The 25,907-nt window shown below is 44.6% G+C and overlaps 1 protein-coding gene across 9 annotated transcripts in view; it reads right to left on the bottom strand.

Moving 5' to 3' along the window:
- LOC136654387 (sodium channel protein type 5 subunit alpha-like) overlaps positions 1–25,907 on the bottom strand; it is a 319,548-nt gene that overhangs the window by 226,351 nt on the left and 67,290 nt on the right. For 8 of the 9 annotated variants that reach the window (XM_066631371.1, XM_066631373.1, XM_066631374.1 and 5 more), the window contains exons 2-4: positions 17,893–18,216; positions 15,793–15,910; positions 2,762–2,852 (exon numbers count right to left, since the gene is read on the bottom strand). In XM_066631371.1, the coding sequence (XP_066487468.1) occupies positions 2,762–2,852; positions 15,793–15,910; positions 17,893–18,159 (476 nt within the window). In that variant the 5' untranslated portion in view covers positions 18,160–18,216. The remainder of the gene's footprint in view (positions 1–2,761; positions 2,853–15,792; positions 15,911–17,892; positions 18,217–25,907) is intronic. The other variant, XM_066631370.1, reaches the window with a different exon arrangement.

Genomic DNA, 25,907 nt, shown 5'->3' with positions numbered 1-25,907 from the left:
AGAACCTCCAAGATCCGAGGCAGTGAATATTAGTAATTAGTGGGGAAGGGGAGCAACAGTGGGAGAAGGCTATGGCCTTCATTCTTTGCTGGTGAACATCATGGAGGCATCTGGTTGGCCTGGAAGCAAGTCTGATCTAGCAAGACACACTGCCTGCAGGCTGCTTACTGAGAAAGAGTGTCGAACTCACTGACCAACTGTCAGGACCTGAGTCTGCAGCTAACCATGAACAGGTGATTTGAGAGATGTGCACGAACACCCAGCACTGGCAAAGGGGGTAACTGCAAAGTGACCAACCATACAGGCACAGAAATCTTTTTATACCTGCAGCAGGGACTGGGGGAATCCAGGTGGGCACCTATTATAGGGGCACCTGACCTCTACAAAAACTTCTAGTCAGGTGTGCTGGTTGCTCTAAGCAACTCACAGAGAGTGATTCTTGCTGGCTACTGATCACTGCCAACTTTGGGCCCTTCTGCCTTTGCCTCAACCTTAGCTGGGGCTGACACCAACTTTATTCTCTGTGACAGCAAGTCAGGCCGGGAAAAGTTCCAGGATGAATCCAATGCATCTGATACATTCAGTGAAATGGTCTGATGTGCTCAAAAACTTATGCTGCAATAGTCAGTTGTCTTTAAGGTGCTTCAAGACTCTGTTGTGTATTTGTCTTAACCCAAGATATGACCAGTGCAGAGATTTGGGTACTGTCGAGGCCTGAAAAGTTGCAGAATAGGAATTCTAGCTATCAGAATGTTCTCCTCCTCACTGTGACAGCAGATCTCAGCCGGGTTATCCTTATAACACAAGCTATCCCAGTTACTTAAACTTTGGGATGCTTGAGCTCCCTGCCTTAATAAAATGGGTTGTGTGTCATCTTAATCCGCGATGCTTCCTAAAATGATAAACAATAACGAGGACTTGAAATGCATCAACTGTATCCTGAAGTCAATGTATCAGACAGCTGGAAGACTAAGAGGACATTGAATTCAACCCCATAAAACTAGGGCAATACCTTTGTGCCAAAAGAAAAATAGCAGCACAATCCTATGCATTTTTACACAGAAGTAAGTCCCATTGCATTCAGTGGGGCTTGCTCCTAAAGAAGTGTGTATAGGATGGCAACTTGAGATCCAGAATGCAGGAAGAGGAACTGAAATAAAAAGCATTTTGCAGAATATTGGCAAGACTGAACTTTATAAATCTACCATGGGGGGAGGGGAATGAACTTACACCCACTCCTTGCAGAATGTTTCTGTATATTTATTGTTATTTTCAAAAGACTTTAAATAGCATTTACTATTCCTCTCTTAATTTCCTCCCCCCCCCCCCGTATTTTATCTCTTTCCTCACTTCGTCTGGTTAATGTCAAGCCTGTTTGGCTGTATTCTTTAAGTGGTGAAATGATATAAAATTAAATTTCAGAAATATAACGTTGCCAAAAATGACCAGAAAAATTCGTCAGTGTGTGAGAGATTTGTACAAGTCTTGCACACTGCTAGAGAGATGCTGCTGTGAACAGGGTTGGCATTTAGATGGGGGAAAATATGCTGTCATTCTCCAGTTCTCCTGGAAGTTGGGGCCTGCATGTTCTTGAGGATCCTCCCTCAAAAAAGGGCATTTTGTCATCTTCCCCTCCCGGCGCCAGCCACCAGGAGCAGATGGCCATGTTTATCATCTGTCAGTCAAAAATAAAAAGTGTGTTCTGGTTGGCTCAATGAGCCACATTAATTGTTTAATGCACTGCACTTTGATTAAGCTTCTGCATCTGGGATCTATTTCCAATAGGAACCATTTGCAAAAATGCAAACTTGCTGTACTTTTTCTATTTAAAAAAAAAAAAAAAACAACCAGATGGGGAGGTAGCTTTTATCTCTTAAAAAATGGGAAAGGATAGAGAAAAACAAGGTTGAGCCTGAAGTTTGATTTCTTGGACTTTCGGCTCAAAATTGAGAGGGCACAGGGTGAAAAGGGGGGGGGAGGCAAAACCAGATAGTTTTGGTTGTGCTTGGATTATTCAAAAAGTGGGGAGATGGTAACAAATGGCAGCAAGAGTTTATTTTCTTTTCAAATCTTTCTTTTGCTGTTTTGTGACGTCATATCACTCCAGGGGTATTCCAGCAGGAAAAATGGCAGAGATAAGCTCAGCTGAGGTTGCCGGCAGTAGTGGCAAGCAAGCAAGAAACCACCACTAACTGCCTCTTTACAAAGTTTCAATTCATCCATTAAAAGAATCACCTTAACACCCCACAATTCACGATTCACTGAGCAGTGGATTTGGGGGAAAGATATTTTGTCTTAGCTCAAAGGAAATGTGGATAATGTTCTTAAAGTGTGATCAGCTGAGCTTTGGAAGATAAGTTTAGGGAAAGCCTGGGAAACACATGGAGCACATGGGGGTGTCGCTCCTAGGCGCCACTACCCCCTCGGCTACCCCCCTGTGGCCTGCCACCTAGGGCCCCCCAACCCACTGCTTTGTCCATCACCATGGACAAAGTCAGTGTCAGCAGTACTGAAATAGAAGGACCAAGAGTCTGACCTCGCCTAATGTCCTACGTCCCTTATGTGCTATTCCGTAGCCCAGGCCTTAGAAAAGTTCCAAGACAAACTTACAATTTGAACCCTTAATGTTCTATCCATGCACTCCAGGTCTAATCAATCACGTACATTCTAACATTCTGGTTTTCAGCTTACCCTCATGGGTATAGTATCAAACAGAACAGGTAATGGGGAAAGAGGAAAGCAAAGGTACAGAGATACTTACTCGACGTATTTCATCCAGTGGAAATTGTCCGACCGTGCCATGAATACACAATTGGTTAAAATAGTGCACATAATAAACATACTGAATAATGTACAAATGCGAGTTAAGGAAACAACTTTAAATGTTTTAACACTTTCAGTAAAAAAATAAAAAGGTTTTACAATAAGAGCTTTGCACTAGTAATTACGATGACATTTTGTTTTTTACCCAAGTGTTTTGTACTGGTTAATTAACCATTACTGTGTAAAGTGCTGAATTCATCTTGACAAGAGCAGGGGCAGTGAACTGAGCAAAGTGACAGTGTTTGGCCAAAAAACCTGACCATTTAAATGTATGTAATTCATCATACATACATCCATTCCATAATAAATCCAAAAGTACAACAAGGTTTGAAACTTTAGTATAAAACCAAAATTTAGCTCCTGCCTAGAGAGAATTGACTGATAAAACAGAATAGAAAGTGAAACTAACTGTTTTAACCTAAGGGGCCATGTCAAAATCATCACACAATTCAGCAAGGGACCATTTCTAAATTCACCACACTTACCAACAGATGTTTCCACTATGTGACACACCCTCCTTGTAGAACTGGAGGTCTGTTTATTATTTTATTCCCTGGAGCACAACATGCGGGTGAAATTGAACCTATGCTTGCGTACTCAAATAAATTAGGCCTGGTTGATATATATACTGCACAAACAGGAAAATGGGAGGGTTTGGAGGTGATAGAATGGGCTACACTACTTCTGACTGCACCAAAAGAATCACATTTCAATGCTGCTTTCTGTATATAAAAAATCTCAATATGTAGAAAACTAGAAGTGGGTTGGGACAGAACTTCTCCCCCAGATGCACTAGGATGTTCTTTTTACTTACAGAGTGTTCAGCATCTAAAATTTAAAAAGGACACAGAAGAGACACCAGGAAATAGCCCATTGAAAAAGATTGTTATGCTGGTACAATAGGGACAGCTTCTCTCTCGCTGTGAAATATAAGAGAACAACCCCTTAAAAAGTGCCCTTTTACCAGTTAGCAGTGGTAATAGATAGACAAAAGTAACAGTTCTCTGTCCCTGGGAAATTACAATCTCAATTTGGACTTTGGAGGTTGGGGTAGACAAGAGAGGAAAAAGCTAACGCTGGATGAATGTAGTTGCATAGGGCTTGTCTAGGTGCAAATGAAAGCATTTCATTTAAACCAAGATTTGAAGAGAGAGAGAAGCTTGAAGACAGAGCTTCTCTGGGAGTTCAAGGCATAACAAGCAGCAAGGCAGAATGAATAAACTCTTAAGAGAGATGAAAACTACAGACCGCTCAAAGTGATCCAAGCAGTGACATATCCTGAAATTTACTGATAATCGGCAACATATTTAAGAATGCTATTCATCCTGCTTGGTTATCGGGGCAAATCATCCAAGAAATTGCCAGTCTGGCTACATCATCAATCTTCTCCTGAAACTACACTGTGACAACAGGGCAGTGATCTGAGCTCAGAAAGAGCTCCCTACAGTGTCATCATCTAAATGGCGCAAAAATGATCCTTTAAGTAGGATCACCAAGTCTGTTGAGTGGGAAATGGGATATTTTCTTCCCTGCCCCACCTCCATTGTCAAAAATCAGCTCTGCTTGCTAACTAGCTGGGGCTATTCCCACCTGGAAACTTAGAAACCAATAATTAGGCTCAAGGGGACTAGTCATCCAAAGAGTGATTCAAAAACATTTTCCACTACAGGGACATATTCCTCCTGATGAATGACTGCAGAGAATAGCAGGCCTCGAGTCTCACTTGGTGGTGTTATTACTTCATGAACCTCCTTAACAGGGACAAGCAACCGAAGGGCTGGGGCCTCCATTTGGCTCCCCCAGGAGTTTTTGCTCTCCCCCTCCCACCAGCAAAGCTACCAATCCCAAGGACATCCCCAACATTATGCATCTTCTCCCAAGTGAGCCAAGGACTCTTTCAGGCAGTGTGAACAGCAGCAGAGCAGATCTGGCAGAATTGGTCTCTACTGTTTCTCAGGCAAACATGCAGAGGCAGGCACAGGGAAAGTCTTGGTGGCTATTCATGCAAGGTACCCAACTACGCATTATTTTAAGCCCACTGTTTAAAAAAAAGGGCGGGTTTAAAATCAGAAGTGTCTCTTCCTTCACAAAAAGGGGTGTGCAGATTCCGACCATAGTAAATGGAAACAATGGCGTAGCTAAAGAGGGTGCAAAGCACTAAGTTTTGCAAGGAGCCACAACGCAGCATGCAAGAGCCTACCCTCTCCAAGCCATTCTAGGTGGTGGGAGTAAAACGGGGGTTTATGGCTGGAATGGCTCCAAAGAAGAGGGGGAGGGGCCCCATACGTGCTGCAGTGAGGCTCTCTGCAAAACTTAGTGCTTTGCACCCCCTCTAGCTATGCCACTGCATGGGAAGGCATGTTACCTTTTCCCAAGGCAAGATTTTCCTCCTGACATCCCAAAGGATGTAGCTATTTGCCCCAAGACAGTTATTTGCAACAGGAGGAGAACAAGGTGATAGACTACCAGCATGCTAAGCAGATTGTCTGTAGTAATGGGTCATAAGAACATAAGGGTCTGTAGAGTTCAGCTTCTCAGAATCTCCACTTTTTTTCTAAAAAGAAACTTCCTAATTCTTAAGGTTGCAGGTATGGATATATAACTAGAAAAAAAGCACCTGAGAAGCAACATGATTGAGACATACAAAATTATGCAGGGGATGGACAGAGTGGATAGAGAGATGCTCTTTTCCCTCTCACACAGCACCAGAACAAGGGGACAGCCACTAAAATTGAATGTTGGGGGAGTTAGAACAGACAAAAGAAAATATTTCTTTACCCAGCATATTATTAGTCTGTGGAACTCCTTGCCACAGGATGTGGTGATGGTATGGATGACTAGAAAAGGGGGTTGAACAGATTTTTGGATGAAAACATCACAGCATGATGGGTACATGTAACCTCCTGGTTTTAGAAGTAGGCTACCTCAGAACGCCAGGTGCAAGGGAGGGCACCAGGATGCAGGTCTCTTGTTGCCTTGTGTGCTACCTGAGGTATCTGATGGGCCACTGTAAGATACCGTAAACGGGACTAGATGGATACTTGGCCTGATCCAACAGGGCTCTTCTTATGTTCTTATGCTTTAACATTGTGGGAGTTACTAAATGAGATTATCAGTAGTCAAAGCGGGCAGGGCTAAAGTAGAGTTTCTCATCTCTCCCTATGTGGTGTAGTGGTTTGGGAGGTGGAAGATCCAGGTTCGAATCCCCCCTCAGCCATGAAGCTTCCTGGGTGACCTTGGGCCAGCCACTTTCTCTCAGCCTCACCTACCTCACAGGGTTGTTATAAGGACAAAAGGAGGGGAGCAGCTGTGTACTCCGCCCTGAGCTCTTTGGAGGAAGGGCGGTATAAAAATGTGAATAAATGAATAAATAAATGCTAGGTGGTCAAAACTGCAGGATAACTGATGCAAAAATAAGAAATATTGTGCATTGTTGCTTAAACTGTGAATTCAAACATGTTACAGAATTCCATTTTGCTGCTGTGAACGTCTGGTTACGTGGTACAGATTTTTGACTGAGCTTCCCCCCCCCCCCCAGTACACCCAGTCATGCCCATAGCCCTAGATTTCTGTCTTTCTCAAATGATAATACCAGCTCATTAAATGCACATTTATCTTGTATACACTCCCTCTTTGGGTAAAGCATCAAAGGCAATGGAAGCAAAACGCATGCTTTGCTGAGTCATGAGTGACATGCATTTTAATAATCTATTTAAAGCAGCCCATAATGTAAGCACTTTGTTGAATTAGAGCCATCAAGCCTGTGCTTTTGCATACAGATCTGTGCATACGGTCTGTAGTACAGCATGGATGCAAAGAGTTTAGAGGCAGCTAATTTCCTTTCCACAAATATATACTCCTGGAAGTGTGCTCCATCACAGGAGCTCCATTTCGCAGTCTTGCTAAAACCACCCACACTTGCTTAAAAAGCAACACCAGTGCACTCACTCAAGGTTGCAGTTAGGAGGAAGGAGACGCCAAAAATATAAGGCCTTCAAGTGTGGATAAAGAATGAAATTTGCCTTGCCTTACTTTCTGAGCCTGATTGCACTGACAGCATCCAGAGAGCAAGAAGCGACAGCCCCAAGGACTCCCAGGAAATGTCATGAGGTGTATGTGTCTTGTGGCCAATGAACATGGTTGGGAGCAAGCAATTTGACCCTCACCCTGTTGGTGAAGAGCAACAGCAAAACCAAATAAAGCAGCAACGTTGCCTCTTCACTATGGAAACACCAGTTATCCACCACGTTAATTTCTCCAGTGCTGATATTGTAGCTGATACAGAGGAAAATTCTCAATGCCCACATTCAATTCTATCTGATTTCACTTCCATTCAGGGAGACCTCTGCAGCAACGAGACCCACAGACTCTTGCACATAATGCTCAGAGAAAAAAAATGAATGTGACCGTCTGCAGCTAGAGCAGACAAGCTCCTTCACTGGAAAGGTGAATCTGACAAGGGGCCTATCACCATCCTGTCTAGTTTATTTACCAGCTTCCTTCTTTCCAAAGACTCTACCACCACATGAAGTTTTAATCCCATCCAAAGTGACAACTTTCCCTTCTCTCAAAGAGACCAAACTGCAAACCACTTGACTCTCCTTGGGAATTTAACCTCTACAGTAAAGGAGCTTCTTGGGATTTGCTGGCGATCTCTGCTGAAAAAGCTTGTCAGTTTTACCATCGCTCTGTGCAAGGGTTGTGACCAATTCTCCTAATTTAACCAGAATGTAGTGCATTTTATAGCAGCAATCTCAAACAGCACTGCAACCAACATACTAAAGCAGTGGTACTCAAACTTTTCCGGCCAGTGGCTCCCTTGACCCCCGTAGCTGTTGGCCATGACTCCCCATCATATTCCTGAGGGCTGGAAGTGACATCATTAAACAGGAAGTGGCCAGATATATTAACTATATTAAATATAATATTATAATATTATATTTATTATCATCATCATTGGCATCCAGTCTCGGGAGACTATGGTATCGCACTCTAAAAAGTGGTTATGGAACACCGTCTAGTGTGGCTGAAGAAGCCAATTCGGAAGTAACAATCCCTTCCACACTGGGAGCAAATGTAGTCTGTCCCTGGTGTGTCTCCCTGGCTGTGGGCCTTCCTTCTTTGCCTCAGCCTGTTGGGCAAGTGCCTCTTCAAACTAGGAGAGGCCATGCTGCACAGCCTGCCTCCAAACAGGCTGCTCAGAGGCCAGGGTTTCCCACCTATTGAGGTCCACTCCTAAGGCCTTCAGATCCCTCTTGCAAATGTCCTTGTAGCGCAACTGTGGTCTACCTGTAGGGCGCTTTCCCTCCACAAGTTCTCCATAGAGGGGATCCTTTGGGATCCAGCCATCGCCCATTCTCACAACATGACCAAGCCAATGCAGGCGTCTCCGTTTCAGCAGTGCATACATGCTAGAGATTCCAGCTCGTTCCAGGACTGTGTTGTTCGGAACTTTGTCCTGCCAGGTGATACCGAGGATGTGTCGGAGGCAGTGCATGTGGAAAGTGTTCAGATTCCTCTCCTGTCGTGTGGGAAGAGTCCATGACTCACTGCAATACAGAAGTGTACTCAAGACGCAAGCTCTGTAGACCTAAATCTTGGTATGTTCCATCAGCTTCTTGTTGGACCAGACTCTCTTTGTGAGTCTGGAAAACATGGTAGCTGCTTTACCGATGTGTTTGTTTAGCTCGGTATCGAGAGAAAGAGTGTCAGAAATCGTTGAGCCAAGGTACACAAAGTCATGGACAACCTCCAGTTCGTGCGCAGAGATTGTAATGCAGGGAGGTGAGTCCACATCCTGAACCATGACCTGTGTTTTCTTCAAGCTGATCATCAGTCCAAAGTCTTGGCAGGCCTTGCTAAAACGATCCATGAGCTGCTGGAGATCTTTGGCAGTGTGGGCGGTGACATATTATATTATAACATAATAATATTATATTATAATATAATATTAAATATTAAATGTATATTAACTATATTAATATTAATTATATTAATCATATCATTAATTAAATGCAGATCTTAAAATATATTATTAATACACAGCAATATACATGCTTTATAAATGAGCAGCTGCTGATCACTGTTGGCGACTGGATGCTGGAGTAGGTAGATTTTGTCTGGTCCAGGAGGACTCATTTTTTTAAACTTTGTAAGCATACCAATAGAATTGTTTTATCAAATGAACTTTGTGAACAACCAGTCTGACCAACATTACACACACACACACACACCCCTGTGGACCCCAATCCAACTAGTCATTTCTCCCATTCTCCTTGGATAGGATTGAACCCTTTATTAATTTAATGAAATTCAGTTTTTCCAGCAGCTGGTGGGGAAAACAAAAATAGACCATGAAAATATATCAGAGCTGATAAGGGTTTGATTAGGAAGCTGATTTGTCTCCTATACTACGAGATGCACAGCTCAAGCCTATGCATGTCTACTCAGAAGTAAGTCCCATTAGAGTCAAAGGGGCTTACTCCCAGGAAAGTGTGGATAGGATTGGGCTGGCAATCACTTCATCAATGGCTGATAAGTATTCCCTTCAAATAGCAAGATTCACCACTTTAAAAATACAGCCTCTCCTCTTCAGTCAAACAACAAGATTAATAAATCACTTTAAAAACAGTACCCTTTTTCTGCTCCTGGCCAAGCATAGTGTGTGCTTCTCTCTCTCTCTCTCTCTCCCCCCCCCCCTTTGCTAACTGCATGGAAACAACTTTAAGACTCCTGGTGACTGGTAAAATAGGAAGCGCTTTATTTGGGGAGGGGGAGGAAAGCTGGAAGGTTTGGAGATTGAAAGGGGGGAGTGGAAGAGGGAGGGGGTTGAAAAGAGAGATTTCACTTTGATGAGAAGTGATCCCAGGCTGGGAACTAGGAACCAACCGGACAAGGATCAGCGAGGGTTAAGGACTGCAAGCTGAGCATTCTCGGTACTTGCCAGATGGGGGTTGGAGCTGAAGAGCAAACACAGAAGGCAGCAGCCTGGGAGTGGAGGGAGAAGAGGGCGGGGAGGCAGCAGCCACTCTCGCAGCTGAGCAACGCCCGTTTCTTCTGCTTTAAAAAAAGTGCAGAAGACGGGCTCATATTCTGCCCAGGGGTGTGACTATATCGCTGCGAGAGGACATCCTGCGCCTCCCCTTTGAGTTCCTGGCGCCTCCCTAAAGAGCCACGCCACACAGTTTGAATAACACTGTACTAAAGTATAAATGCCCCATGCTTAATGTACACACTAGTGTCTAGGAGTGTAAAAGCTTTATAGGGCCAGGAGCAATCCTCCTAGGCCCTTGTCTCACCTACTACACAAATGGCTATAATATCACTCTTAGCCATCCATTCTGATAAAGCTGAGGTGCAAAAAAGGGCAGCCTAGCAGCCCCCTTCTCTGGCAAACCATGACGGGGTACAGGGCACAAGGTGTCTCAGTGGGCCCTACTGCCAAAAGTTTGAAACACTGAGCCTTACCAATTCAAAGGAAGGAAAAGCATATCAGATCCAACTAGTGAAATTTCTCAGCTGGGTAAGTGGTTCTATGCATCTCTAAGGGCAACCTGCACCAGGTCCTATTAGTTTGTGCCCTTCTAAAACATGCTCTCTTCCTTCATCTTAACTGCAGGGTACTCCTTGCAAACAGCCCTAAACTGAGCAGTCTGATTTTCCTCTAATTGGAAAGACTGCAGGTGAAAGTAAAGTCAAGTGACTCCAGAAAGCTTTGGCTTCAACAACAAATCTCCCACTCAGTAGCCGGAAAGCCTTCAGTCAGATCTTTAAGTGAACTTCCTCCAGTGAGGATGGTGAAGAAGCTGACACAGGAACACTAGGAGGTCAAGGAGATGAACCCATGCAGAACGAAAACAGACAGTGGAAATGGCAATAGGTAGGCCAAGCTTTGCGAAGCAGTTACAGCCAAAGTTACACCAGACAACAAAGTTTGACAAAGGTCATTCCCCCAAGATTAAATTAATCATTTCTTACAGATTTTGAGGTGCTGAACATGAATATGACCTGGCTCTATCTCTCCTTTCCTCCAGACTCCAGGGTGGCAGTTGAGGGCCTGGAGCGCTGTCTGGAAGCAGTGAGGATCTGGATGGGGGCTAACAAGCTGAAATTAAATCCGGATAAGACAGAGGCTCTCCTGGTTTGGAAATCCTCGATGCAGATGCTGGATTATCGGCTTGCTCTGAATGGGGTTGCACTCCCTCTGAAGGAGCAGGTTCGCAGCTTGGGGGTCCTCCTGGACTCGCAGCTGCTCCTGGATTCCCAGGTGGCGGCTGTGGCTAGGGGGGCCTTTGCTCAGCTTCGGCTGGTGCGCCAGCTGCGACCGTACTTGGATCATGCAGACCTGGCCACGGTGATCCATGCCACGGTGACATCAAGGTTAGATTATTGTAACGCGCTCTATGTGGGGCTGCCCCTGAAGACGGTTCGGAAACTACAATTAGTACAGAATGCAGCGGCCCGTGTGGTCACCGGAGCCAGGCGGTTTGACTCTGTCAGTCCGCTTCTCCGGGGGCTACATTGGCTGCCCATTCGTTTCCGGGCCCAATTCAAGGTGCTGGTTTTGACCTTTAAAGCCCTATACTGCTCTGGGCCAGGATATCTTAGAGACCGCCTACTCCCGTACAATCCGGCTCGCCATCTCAGGTCATCAGAGAAGGCCTTTTTGCAAGTGCCGCCACCCAAGGAGGTCTGGGGGGCGGCTGCAAGAAATAGGGCCTTCTCGGTGGTGGCACCAACATTATGGAACTCCCTTCCCCTTGATTTGAGAATGGCTCCCTCTCTTGAGAGTTTTCGGCGAGGCCTGAAAACACTGTTGTTTAAACAAGCCTTCTGATTTCTGGCCTTCTTAACATTTTTATACATCTTTTAGTTTTTTACAGGCTTGATTCCTCAGTGACTTGCTCTTTTATTCTGTCTTTTAATCTGACTACTGTTTTTATGGCCTCTGTAATGTGTTTTTAAATGTTTTTATCTGCTATGTATTAATGTTTTTAAAATCTGTTTTTTTTAATATGCTGTTAGCCGCCCTGGGTCCCGTTAGGGAGAAGGGCGGGTTAAAAATAAAGTTTTATTATTTATTATTAATATGACAATGAAAATGCAAAATTGGTTATGGTTTGTGACAGATCCGCAATAGACAGATCCATACACATGTGCAGGTTTGTTCTCAATATCCATGGATGATTCATTCCCAGACCCCCAGCAGATATGAAAACCCGCAGACTAATGGAATCGTCAGGTGGGCCATCAGAGGACCTTTGGACACAACCAGAAGCACCTTCCAGTCTTGTCCGGAGGTGTCAGAAAAGCGAATTTCACAAAAACCAGATGTGCTTTTTGGGCACCTCTGGAACGTGTTCTGAGACCCAGAGAGGCCATGTACAGTCTCCCCGGGTCTCAGAAAGCCTCCCAGATGTGACTAGAAGGTTCTTCTGGTTGCATCTGAGAGGTCAGGTAGGGTCCTCCAGCACAGGTTCAGAATCCGTGCTGAGTCAAATCTGCAGGTTCTGAATTCACGGATTTAAAAAAGCCCACCTATACTGGTAGATGTCCACTTCCTCCCCACCACATATGTATGCTATGCATTTAGTTTCTCCTAAAGCCAGTTGACCGATTTCAATGTCATTTTCATGTCCAGCACATTGAAAATAGTAAAGATTAGCTATTTTCATTTCAGAGGCAAATTGAGTGCGTTTCAGTGTTGCTTAAGCCCAAGAGTTGAATTTAAGTCAGAGCCTACTTTCGGTTTTAGGTTTCAGCCCTTCAGCATGTAAATCAACAAGAGAAGGTGCACCAAACATGCACAGAGAGCTTTTTCTTCGTGACTGAACACTATCTTGATCCTGAGTAGGAGGAGTAGTGTCTAGGTGAAAGGGTGCAAACTACAGGCCACCATGTGCTCCAGCACTTTGTTTAGAAATAAAGCCATTCTATAGTACTAATAAGGCAGACTCAGTTCTCTTCCTGCTCCATCATGACACCCCACACTGCGGCTGCTGCTTCCTGATCAGTTTTCAACATTGGTTATCATCATCACCTGTGCTTCTTTCCACCTGCCTATCTCCAGTCTTCTAATCTACAGCAACCACAAACCACCTGCTTCCTCTCAGTGTCCCAGACCTCACCGGATCCGCATTCCATTGTTTTTTATCCTTCCTTTATCCTTCCTTTATCCTTTTTATCATTGTTTTTTATCCACATGCCATTGTTTTTATCCTCTACCACAATCCCTTAGGTGCTCTCTCTTCTTTCCAAGTCTGTGAATCAGCTTTCTGCCACCACTATCTCTTCTCTTGAGATTTTGCCAGCATAAAATGCGGTAGCCATTTCTAAATCTCCTATTTCCTGCTATAGAGTTACTTGAAAAGAGGAAACACTAAAGCATTTATTGGTAGTTCTCATTGACAGTATACAATGGTCTAGTTTCACAAAGACAAACATCACATGGGTCTTCCGCTAATCTAACAGGGAACTGACCCGCTTGGAGGCAGGCTGTGCAGCATGGCCTTTCCCAGTTTGAAGAGACACTTGGCCAACAGACTGAGGCAAAGAGGCAAAGAAGGAAGACCCATAGCCAGGGAGACAGACCAGGGACAGACTGCACTTGCTCCCAGTGTGGAAGGGATTGTCACTCCCAAATCGGCCTTTTCAGCCACACTAGACGCTGTTCCAGAACCACCATTCAGAGTGCAATACCATAGTCTTTCGAGACTGAAGGTTGCCAACAACAACTGATGGTGAACATCAAAGTAGATTTAGAGAGGAGGATGACCTCCAGCAGGGATACAGTGTCTCTCAATTCCATTGCTCTATGGCTCTGCAAATGCTCCTACCATATTTTTACCTATTAGGTGGAAAGGGAACAGAGCTAGTTGTTCTCATGCAAGTTCGTCAATAGATGCAGATCTTTTTGTTTGCTCCCCTAACATTATTGCTCAAATACTTGCTGATTCAGGTGCCATTCTGCTGGGTTATTGACTTGGAAATAAAGCTGGCCTTGGGTTTTGTTTTTTTAAAAGTTCTCTTGATGTGAATGGCTTTTATCGACAGACAATGATGCCCTATTAAAGATAGGAACCAAGCTCCTTCCTACTCAGGGGAAGGAATCTTTCATCCTCCTGATCACTGATGGATACAACACTGATTAGGCAGTTCAAAGTCACTTATGCATACAAGGAAACCAGTCTTGCAGGAACAGAACTGCAATGAGACAAATGGGCTCCAGTTCAAGTTCACAGTCCTGATTTGGGTTGCCATTTTATTTTTCAGTCAGCCCCTGATGCTCTTCCTTCAGTAGGGACCTGATCTGCAGACATGAACAGGTGATACTATTGTACAGCCATATCACCGACACCTTCACTGACTGTTCACAGATAAAGTTGCTATTAACTGCAAAAGAGCAGGCCAGAGTGATTTTTCCTGGTCAGTTGGCAACCTTAGTTTTTGATACTGAATAAAGATCCTGGGTTGACACATGGTACCCGCATAGCAAACTACTTGCAACCACAGGGCAATGTTTGCCAAAAGACCAATATTCCCACATCTTAATCATCCCAGGGCATCAGAGGAACTGAATAACCACCCTAGTTTCCAAAGCATTGTTATGTAGCTATAGCGTGAATTCCTTTTACAACAGCTTCAGAAAGGAGAGAAATTCTGAAGGTGATGCTTTTCTTAGGCCATGCTAAGAAATGCTTCACCTGTTGAATTTATCTGTCTTCAGCTGCTTTTAAGGTTGTCAAAAGGTTGTCACCTGTTCACCATGCCTACCCAAGAAGATGCAATCAAGTCAATGGACAGATGAACATAGTTTAAAGTTAGGATATGTGTTTCTCATAATTTCCCTTTCTCAGCGGCCCTCATCTTCAGTAGTTAGGTAGGTGGACCTATTTCCAAACTGCTCTTCCCAGAAAGACTCACCTGGGACCAGTCTGATGTCCATTCAGTCACCAGGCATTGACCTCTTAATTTGTCCCAGCATTTCAACTTGACTAACAAAGATCTGGGCAGAACTTCATTTCCCTACATAGCTCCTTGCTATGACAGACAGCCCAATCCTATGCTTCCCAGTGCCCGTTGGAGCAGCGGTGCTAAAGCAGCTACTGCTGTATCCAGCGGATGCCGGGAAGCTGCCCAGAGTCTCCTTGGGGGAAAAAGACTTTCATCCCCTTCACCTGAGGAAAACCCCAGCCCCAGCAATGGGTCTCCTAGTGTCTCTGCTGGCTATTTTGCCAGCACAGATGCAAGAGTCTCTGTGTTGGGCTCTGCCAGTCCCACCTCCCTCCCACTCCAGTTCCTACCCTGACCTGCTCTCATTCCACCCTTCCCCTCCCACCAGAGGTTCCACTTACCCCAGCGGTGGCACATCCCCTTCCTGCTGCCACTGGGCCCAGAGCCTGACTAGCACTGGCCCAGCACCAGTGCTCCCTACTCTCCAGGTGCTATAAACATGCTTTGCAGCACGTTTATGGCACCCTGAGCCAGCACTACGGCTCATCGCCAGTGCTTTAAGTATAGGATTAAACGCTAAGGCAACAATCCTACATATTTTCCTGGGTGTACGTTGCAGAGAACACAAAAGGACTTACTTTCGAGTAAACATGCAAGTGTGTGCTGCAACAAATGCAGAATGAACAATGCAAAATGAGAGAAATCTTGAAAATGTGTCCATTTATGTAATCTGTGCAGGTTGCAGAATTCAGCTGTTTTTGGTGCAGAACCTGGATTGCCTGGGCACAGGATTTTAATGGCTTAGTGCAAGATGACAGTCATTATTTAAGACCAGCAGCTTAATTTTTTTTCTATATGTGATTGCATCAAAATAAATTAGGCCCCAATTTCTAATTCCAAAAGGCACCAGTCCTGAAAGACAGTTTCATGACCAGGACAAAGGCCAATGAGTACAACCACTATGTCATTTTGTACCAAGCTGATGTACAAAGCAGAAAGTCCAAGTGAAAGGATATGAATGTACCAAAATTTTAATTGCTGCTCTTCTGACTGGATGGAAAGGACTAAGTATATACAAGGCAGGAGTGGCACTAAATCGAAAGATTGTCTTCCCTTTGTTCAGTACTATAAATGTCTGGAAAACAAAAGAGGGTGAAAAAAAAACATTTACTGTCCATATGAAGCACTTAATAGGATCCTTCAAAACCAATAGGTCCAGCTATTGCATAGGTTTCCCAATTAAAACAAACAGACTAGGCTCTTGAAAAGCAAACCTGCACAAAGGAACCTGCACAAAGGAACCTGCACAAACCCAACATTGCACAAGCCAGGCATCGCTGTCCACGTAAAAGAATATGCTCAGTAGCACAGCCTGTTTTGATTGAAGAGTAATCATGGATGGTAGCCAGCAAGCACTCACATGTACTCCTACAAAGAAAGCAGGGCCACCCTTAACACAGATTGGGCTACATAGAGCATCGTGCTGTATGGAAAAAAGGAGACGGGAGCATGGTTTTCCCTATAAAATGAACAATTTGGACACCATTCCCCATTCTATGACATTGTCTTCATTATGCAATCTCTTGTACAAGGCATTGCTTTTCTCATTTATTTAATCTCTGACCCACAAATCATTGTACAACTATTTATCAACATGCCATTTGACTGGGGACAAAAATCCATAACTGCAAATACACTACCTCAGTAGCATAGCTAGAGGGGGGGCAAAGCACTAAGTTTTGCAGGGAGCCTCACCGCAGCGTGAACAGGGCCCCTTCCCCTCCCCTTCGGAGCCATTCCAAACTGGGGGAGCAAAATGGAGGCATACACCTCTGTTTTGCTGCCCCCGCCTGGAATGGCTCCAAAGGGGCCCCTTGCACGCTGTGATGAGGCCCCCTGCTAAACTTAGCTTTGTCCCCCTTTAGCTATGCCACTGGACTATTTTCACTGCAGAATCAGAAAATTTCAAATATTTCCAGAGCTCCTACTTCAGTGCATTTCTTTCACATCTGTATGAATACCTGAAAAGACACAAGTGCTCTTTTAGAATCTGGACCAACACCCCAAAAGCCCCTTAATTTGGTGCTGCAGGTCTATTAATGTCTTGGCAGGCATACCTCATCAATGGATTGTCAATACTTTTTTTCTGGCTCTTTAAAAACTGAGGGACATTCAGCAGGTAAGGCTTTCTCTACCACCACCTCAGCACACTGGGGCAAAAACTGACTTCCAGAATCTCTATTTTCACTCAGTCTTTAAAGGCACTGGAGCCCTGCTAGGAAAAAAACCAAACACTGACAAACATGACACATGGTTGTGCACATGGCCCAGTCCATAACACTGAAGCATCGCCCCACAAGATGGTCCTTTTTGATTGTCTAAACTGGACATGTCTGTCTACAATTCTTTATGGTCATTGCTTGCAAATGCTTCACTGATGAAAAAACAGGATTTTTTTCTCTTAAGATCTGGAGAGACAACCTCTGCGACCATGCATTTATGTATATATTTGCACATGGTACAGCATGGTCATGAGTGTGTGCACAGTTGTGATAATGATGCCTTCAACTAATAATGTTGCCATTCTCTTTTCTTTTTATTTTATGCTTCAAATAGCAGCCCAACCTGCTGCAATTTAGCAAATGAAGCTTAAGGGATAGAAAAAGCTTAATTTCTGCATGTCAGTATATTGTAAAGGCAAAGGAAGAGGGTCAGCAAAAGAAACAAAATCCGATATCCTGGTCATCTTACTGGGAATCAACACCTGGAAACCACTAAGTGGAATGGGTAGAATTGTTTAGGGCACTTATTAGATCACTTTATGGCCATCAGCACTGGATCATGATGCAAGAATCCTTTCAACATGACACACATATTCTTAGACCAACTTAAAACTGGCACACGGCCCTCAGTATTGAAAACACTTCCCCACAATCCCAATCACCCGGTTTTAAGATGTTAAGCACTCAGAATTAATTCTCACATCCTTAAACCAAGAAGGCAATGTTTCCAATGGAAAATCAAGAGGAGGAAAAGGGAACATCCACAGACTTCCTCCTCTCTCCCTTCCGCCATCTTTAAAAACAAGCGCAGAGCTAAACGTGTGACGGATTTAACCTTGTGATCACTGTAGAAAGGGTCAATGTCCTCCAGGGGTTCTCCAATGAGCTCTGATGGAGGAGACCCATAGATATCGGGTAGCTTCTTGCAAGCCTGTAAGTCAAGCTGGGGTCGGGGTTTTTCTTCGTCGACCGACTGTTCCCTATACTCCTGCTTGGCGTTCCTCGCGATCTTCTCCGCGATACGCTTCTCAATCGCAGCCAAGGACTCCGGCGTGAACCGGTGGAAGCTGTTAGAACCCAGTGGTAACAAGAAGTCGGCCATCTTTTCATCCTGATTCTTCTTTGTACTGGTCTTTACTCCTAAAAGTAAAAAAAACAACTGTAAAGAGAAGGAGAAAGAAGAGGAGATAGAGGTAAGTAAGCAGGAAATGGAAATGCAACTGCAACAATTTAATGATATTCAACAGAGGTCATCACAACAGTGGTCTGGCAACAGGTCATGCATTAAGTTGCAGAAAGCAGCAAGCTGTGCTTGTTTTGTTAACAGCTCTGGGGCAAAAACTCCATTGGAAATGCAACGTCCCACCTCATTACTGTGACAGCAGGCAGGGGACAATATCGCCAACTTTTGAATTTAAAAATACTGGGCCCCTGGGCAGGGCTAAGGGATGGGGCCAGGGTAAGTCAACCCCCACCCTGTCCTAGTACAAGAGAAGCCTGAAATCACATGGGAGGAGACCATAATGCGCCTCCTTTCCCTGCCAGCATTATTTCAGCTCTCAAAAAAATGATCCCATTTACATCACCTCAAGAAAAGGCTGGGGAAGGGGGCACACTCATGGCGCTGAGGTCCCATCAGCAAGAACACACTGGCACCTCCTATAACCTCCTGTAACTTCAAGAACTGCACAGAAGGAATATTCCACCATGTGTGACTACTCCTGCCTCTGCAATTCTATGATGGGAAGAGGTGCATCTGGCAACAATCTCTTTTCTCTAAGAGATGCTCAAGGTCGTATCTGGCAGTACCTGTTGCCTCCAACTTTTTTTCTGTTCTGAATCATGTTACATAATGGGTGCCAGATAAATAAATGTTCTTGTTCATTTCAGTGTAGCTCCAGGCAGAGAAGTTAAAAGACCAGCTCAGGACACAGGAACCAGAAGAAATGGTCAGAAAAAATGGGGAAGGAGAGGCTTTAGAGCATCAATTGTCAATATTTTTCTTCTCAAGGCACACTGACCTCTATGGTCTTCTCTATGACCTTCATCTCTTGTGATGTCACTTCTGACTTCATGGAGACTCTTTCAGGTTCTGAGTCTCTGTTTCTAGCACAACTGTCTGTTGTAACACACTGTCTGTCTCTCTTCCTCTACTCTGGCATTGGAGAAAGAGACAGATAGTTCATTACTACAGACAGTTGCCCTAGAAACACAGCCACAGAACCCGGAAGACTTTTTCAGTGATTTTCATCCACTGTGCTCCAAACTTCTGTTGCACACCTGCTGAAGTCCTTTCGCATCACACCGGTTGAAAATCATGGCTTTAGAGCAATGTTTCTCAAACTGTGGGTCAGGACCCACTAGGTGGGTCACAAACTAATTTCAGGTGGGTCCCCATTCATTTCAACATTTTATTTTTAATTAGACTTGATGTTATCATGGTATATGACTGGGAAACTGTCACAGATCTGTACTTTTAACAGGCTACCATGTATATGCTTTTAACAATGATAGTAAATGGGAATTACTCTTGGATAAGTGTGGGTAGGATTGCAGCCTAGGATTGTTACAAATTGTCCTACTTCATGATGTCACTTCTGGTCATGACATCACTTCTGGTGGGTCCTGACAGATTCGCATTCTAAAAAGTGGGTCCCGGTGCTAAACGCTTGAGAATCGCTGCTTTAGAGAAACTGGAAGCGAAACACAATACAACACTTGGAAGAAATTAAACTTCACACTGGTCACCTGACTGAGTAAATCTTGACAGGAAGGGTCAGTGCTTTCTTTTATAAGCTGAACTGAGCTGGAGCACAGGGGCAAAAGCAAGAGCGAGGAAACATGGAGCTGAGGAGAGTCTTCTGCAAGTGGATCAGAAGCTGTGCTGAAAACTGAATCATGAATGGTTTTGGCCACAACAGGGAACAAGTCTGGATAAGGTTTACTGAATAAAGTCAACCCTGTTTATTTTCAGTCCTCAAATCCCCCCCCCCCCCCATGATTTCAAAACGTTTTGCCTTGTATAAATTTGCTCCTTGACATTTTTTTTTTCCAAATATCTATGAAACATTAATTCTTGCTGTTCAACTATCTGGGTTTAAAAAAAAAAAAAATGTTTGGGTTTTCCTGCCCCAAACCTATGAGACAGTCCCATTGTCCTCAATCCTGGTGGAGGGTCTGTTGTCCTGAACAAACAACTTCAGGTAGAGGATTGCTTTAGTGGAGGCAGTCCTATAAAGAACTTCCACTAGGTGGGAGTGGGGAAGCCCACAGGCGGGGAGAGGCAAGAAGGGGACTAAGCAAGTTGGTTTTGCTCATCTTCCCACCCGCTCACAGTACAGGCTACTGAACATGACAGCAGCCATCAGCAGGGGTCAACTCCTCACTAATGTCCCAGAAAAACCCTGGGCAGGATCTGCCATCTGTAAATGAGAGGAGCTCAGCTGAAGTCACTACATTATGCAGGGGATGGACAGAGTGGATAGGGAGATGCTCTTTACACTCTCACATAATACCAGAACCAGGGGACATCCACTAAAATTGAGTGTTGGGCGGGTTAGGACAGACAAAAGAAAATATTTCTTTACTCAGCGTGTGGTCGGTCTGTGGAACTCCTTGCCACAGGATGTGGTGCTGGCGTCTAGCCTAGACGCCTTTAAAAGGGGATTGGACGAGTTTCTGGAGGAAAAATCCATTATGGGGTACAAGCCATGATGTGTATGCGCAACCTCCTGATTTTAGAAATGGGTTATGTCAGAATGCCAGATGTAGGGGAGAGCACCAGGATGAGGTCTCTTGTTATCTGGTGTGCTCCCTGGGGCATTTGGTGGGCCGTTGTGAGATACAGGAAGCTGGACTAGATGGGCTTATGGCCTGATCCAGTGGGGCTGTTCTTAAACTACAATTCCCAGGAGGCCTTGCAGGTCTCTTGTTATCAGGTGTGCTCCCTGGGGCATTTGGTGGGGCCACTGTGAGATACAGGAAGCTGGACTAGATGGGCCTATGGCCTGATCCAGTGGGGCTGTTCTTAAACTACAATTCCCAGGAGGCCTTGCAGGTCTCTTGTTATCAGGTGTGCTCCCTGGGGCATTTGGTGGGGCCGCTGTGAGATACAGGAAGCTGGACTAGATGGGCCGATGGCCTGATCCAGTGGGGCTGTTCTTATGTTCTTACATGAAAAACTGGAGCGATGGGATAGTAATAAGGTGAGGAAGATAACTCACTGGTGAGGAAGATAGGACTGGTTTGCCCAGAATACTTTGGTAAAGTTATTCCTGCATCTGTGTGCAGGGTAAATTTCTTGTGTAAATGAATGCCATGCAAATATGGGGCAGTAACAAGCTGCATCTGAGAATTATCGGTTCACACAATATGTCTCCCACAGACACAGAAATCCCTCTTCCCCCCACTAACTTATGAATTGAACATTTTTGGTGCCACATGAAAACATTAACACATGTTGCCCCCAAACATTGAAACTTCTCAGATCTGGCGAGCCCTTTTTACCCACCTCATGGTGGCATTTCCCTGTAAAAAAAACTACTCATATACATGCCCTAAGACTGTACATTGAGCTTTATCTGCCAGACTAAAGCCCTGTTCCTGCAGAGTTGCAGTCCCTGCTGCGGAGCAAGCAGCCCAAGATAATTCACAGCCATGATTCTTTTCCACAGTCACAAGTCTGTCAGCAAACAAAGCTATAACTGATCTCAGCATGACAAAGAGAGTCTTTATTGACTCAATTTGTGTGAATGAAACAGCCCTTCACATTGCCAATTTTCCCGGTTCCAACTTTGTTTTACGATGGACTCATTACATTGTTATTGATCTCACCACATCAAAGGAAAACAACTGTCACGTCTATTTTTTTTCCTTCTAATCGTCCTTTGCCATGCTGCCTGCCTCAACACAGTGTAAGAACACAATGAATCACACACAGGCCCGGATTGCAACAAGACTCTGGCCTTTCATTCAGATTTTGCCTTTATTTCTTTTCATGGTTAGCAAGGAAATTACAAGGCTTCTTATAACTTTGCCAAAAAGAAAAAGAAAAAAAAAGGCTTGGGAGATCCAGGCCCTTCTGTAGTCCTGGCAACTTGCTGTGTTACACAGTTTTGCATGGAGGCATCTGACTGGGGGGTTTAAATGTGTGTGGGGGGGGCGTGTTTTTAAATTTACAGTCCAATCCTAACCAACTTTCCAGCACCGATGCAGCCACAATGCAGACCCAAGGTAAGGAGACAAACATTCTGTGAATCCCCCTCCCCCCCCCCCAGTGTATTCAGAAGACACTTTTCTTCTCCGTTGGAGATGCATTTTTCAACGCGTGGCCAAAATGATTTTTTTAATCCACAAGCAAATTTTCAATAAGTAATTCATCAGAAATTTAAAAGACCTGAATATCTAATCTATTTTAATCATACCACTTTTGAAGCCAAGTTCATCCTGGTTGGGGGGGGGGAGGTTTGCAAGTCCAAGAACTCCCTCTGAGAGCTGCCCTGGTAGCGCAAGATGTAGGGGACTTGTCTGATCTTGGAAGCTAAGCAGGGTCAGGCCTGGTTAGTACTTGGATGGGAGACCGCCTGGGAATACCGGGTGTTGTAGGCTTATACCATAGTCTTTCGAGACTGAAGGTTGCCAACCATAGGGGACTTGAGTTCTGCTGCCATATTGCTTTACAGTGAGTTAGCCAGTATAAGGTTCTGAGCACCTAAGTGGCAGTGGTTTGTAACCAGTGTCCTCAGCAGCCAGGATCTGGTGCGAAAGACTGAACTCTCTGGTTCCAGGTGACACCTAGGAGGTAGAGCCAGCCTGTCTGATCATTATTAGCTGACACAAGGCCTAATCCTGATCCAGCAAGCACTGGCCTCTGAGTTTGCGCCACAGTCCAATTGCCTTTAGTATGATGAATCTGTCTAGCTCCTGCTTCCTTTTCCAAGTTACGGCCTTGGAGCCTGACCATGGCTTGCCTTTGGGTCCTCAGATCCTTGTTTGCTTGCTCTGGAACCTGATCCCTCCCTCTGACCCAGCAACCCTCCTGGGTCCCAGAATCTGACAAATGACAGCCTGATATTTATGAATGTGGTTGGAGGATTAACTCACATATGATCTAACACCTGGGACAGGTAAGATGCCTACCTCTGTGTTCTTCCTAATACTTGGCACCATCACTTGGTATACAAATACTTGGTAGGCAGCTTTTCATGGGGGAGCATTACATATGATGATGATGATATTTTCGCACAGTCAGGTAGGTGTTATTGACTGGCTTGTTTTATCAAGACATTGAGTCCTTCCCAAGGACCTGGGATGCCAGGTTTTATCCTATTTAGATATTATAAATACTGTTGCAAAACATAAGCTCTTCCTAATAACACTGCCTTTTGCAATTCATTAATGGTAATTTCTGTGGCCCCGATGCTGTTCAGGTGCTCTTCAAGGTGTTTTAGAATAGCACCAAGGGCGCCAACCACCACTGGGGTCAGCCTTTCAATTTCTACTTGTAAATCTTTATATTTTGTTGTTTTTTCCTGTTCTTTTTCTTCTACTCTGCTATCACCTGGCATTGCTATATCGATAATTTTGACTTGTTGTTCTTTTTCTCCTTGACTACAATTATGCTTGGTGAATTGTGTGATAGATGTTTGTCTGATGTCATTATATTTTGACATCTTCATTTTCAACAACTTTTTTCAATTTTGTGGTCCCACCAATTTTTGGCTGCAGATAGCCCATGTTGTTGTTGTTCACTTATATGCCACTTTTTATCAGAAACCAAAAGTTCACAGTGTTTTATGAGAAGATGGATGGTTCCCTATCCCAAAGGGACTTTGGAATCTAATGAATAACCTCCCTCTTGCAGTCTGGAGGGGTACAGTTGAAAGATGAATTGTGTTATATTTCTGAATGTGCAGTTTCACTCTCATTCTCTTTTGGGGTGAGCGGGGGGTGGGAGTAATTGAACCTGGCTTAAAATGTAACATGACCAGGCATTCTTCCCATTACCCACTGGGCAATATTTTTGACCTTCGGCTAGTCACGATGCCACTATTCTCTGATCTTAAGCTATTCACCTCCATAATGATAGTATAAGCATCTTGTTTTCCCCAGATCCCTGCCCTGCCAACCCTTCTAAGAACATAACCTCACATCCCCAATGAACATCTGCTCTAAATTAACAGCTCACAACATTCACTAAGGAACAGATCGCACGCAAACAAACAACACTGCGAAGCTCATAATAAGAACGTCCCGAACCTGTCTCCCTGCCTTCCCCTCTTAAACAGCTTTGCCTGTGTGGATTTGATTTATTATTCACACGCCACTCTTTTTGCAAGCAAGTTGTGTTCAGAGCGGCTTACCCCAGTATTGAACTCATCAAATCGTGTACACATCTACCAAAGCAATACAAAAAAAATCATGCAAATGTGTCATCACCATTCAAACAATTCAAACTATCTCGGCAAGTTTTAAATAAACAAGGAATCAGCTACTCAAAAAACCAGGCAAACATCTCAGGCCATTAAACAAACCACTAGCAGTTCATATTACCGTAATAAAAGCTAGCAAATGGAGAAGTGTCACCTGAAGACAGTAATCCATGGCAGTGGCATAGCTAGGAGAGTGCAGGGGTGCAGTATGCACTAGGTCAGTGATGGCGAACCTTTTAGAGACCGAGTGCCCAAACCGCAACCCAAAACCCACTTATTTATCACAAAGTGCCAACAGGGCAATTTAACCTGAATACTGAGGTTTTCGTTTAGAAAAAAGAACTCATACATTAACATCTTTTAACTACTATTACTTGTAATCAGTAATGAACTTTTCCTCTAGAAATTTGTCCAATCCCTTCTTAAAGGCAGCTAGGCAAGTTGTCACCACTGTTTCCTGTGGCAAAGAGTTCCACAGACTAATTACATGCTGGGTAAACAAATATTGGCAGGGAGGGGGTGGCTGCAAGACCTTGCCACTGCTCATTTTCTCAAACAAGAAAATTTTTTTTTGAAAAAAGCCCACCCACAGAAGTGGGCTCTAAGGCTGCAATCCCAGCCACTCCTTCCTAGGAGTAAGCCTCATTGACTCTAATGGGGTTTACTTCTGAGTAGACACGCACAGGAGCAGGCTCCAAGGCTCCAATCCCAGCCACTCTTTCCTGGGAGTAAGCCTCATCCACTGTAATGGGGCTTACTTCTTAGTAGACACGCAGGACTTGTCTCTGCCTGCGCTGTTCACCCCCAGCTGCGCCTGCGCTGTGGAGGAAAAGCTTCTCCTGGCACTGAGTGGGGAGCTGCTCACGGAAAGGCGGGCTGCAAAGGCTCGCAATGGCTGAGGAGGAGGGCGGCTCAGGATTGGCTGGTGGTCAGCCAGTGAAGGGCCCTGAGCCATTCCAACAGAAAAAGCCAGGAGCCTGCGGGATGCTGATTGGCTGAGACTGCTGGAGAGTTGGGGAAGGGAAAAACAGGGACCTTAAGCCGGCAGAGTGGGCAAAACTGAAAAGGGAAACAAACTTGGGGCAGGTGGGGCGATGGGAGAGGAGGGCAGTGAGCTCAGGGGGGAGGGAAGCAGCCCGCCCTCCCCAACATATGGAGGCTCAGAAAAAGCCTCCGTTTTCTTTAAAGTGACATGCAGCTTCAGCACCCCTCCCCAGGCTGCCTGGCTCCAGGTGCCCCCAGAGATGGCTCGGAGTGCCCCCTCTGGCACGCGTGCCATAGGTTCGCCACCACTGCACTAGGTGATGGTACAGATGGGGAGTTACCACTACTGGCCAAAACTTTTTAAATCTTGGCATTTTTTAATAATACCGTCATGGTATATATCATTTGAAGTATAATTTTATGCAGAATGCAATGA

The sequence above is a fragment of the Tiliqua scincoides genome, chromosome 5 (genome assembly GCF_035046505.1).
Source record: "Tiliqua scincoides isolate rTilSci1 chromosome 5, rTilSci1.hap2, whole genome shotgun sequence".
Lineage (NCBI taxonomy): Eukaryota > Metazoa > Chordata > Lepidosauria > Squamata > Scincidae > Tiliqua > Tiliqua scincoides.
Note: the sequence above shows the minus strand (reverse complement) of the source record. Positions and strands in the feature narration are given on the sequence as shown.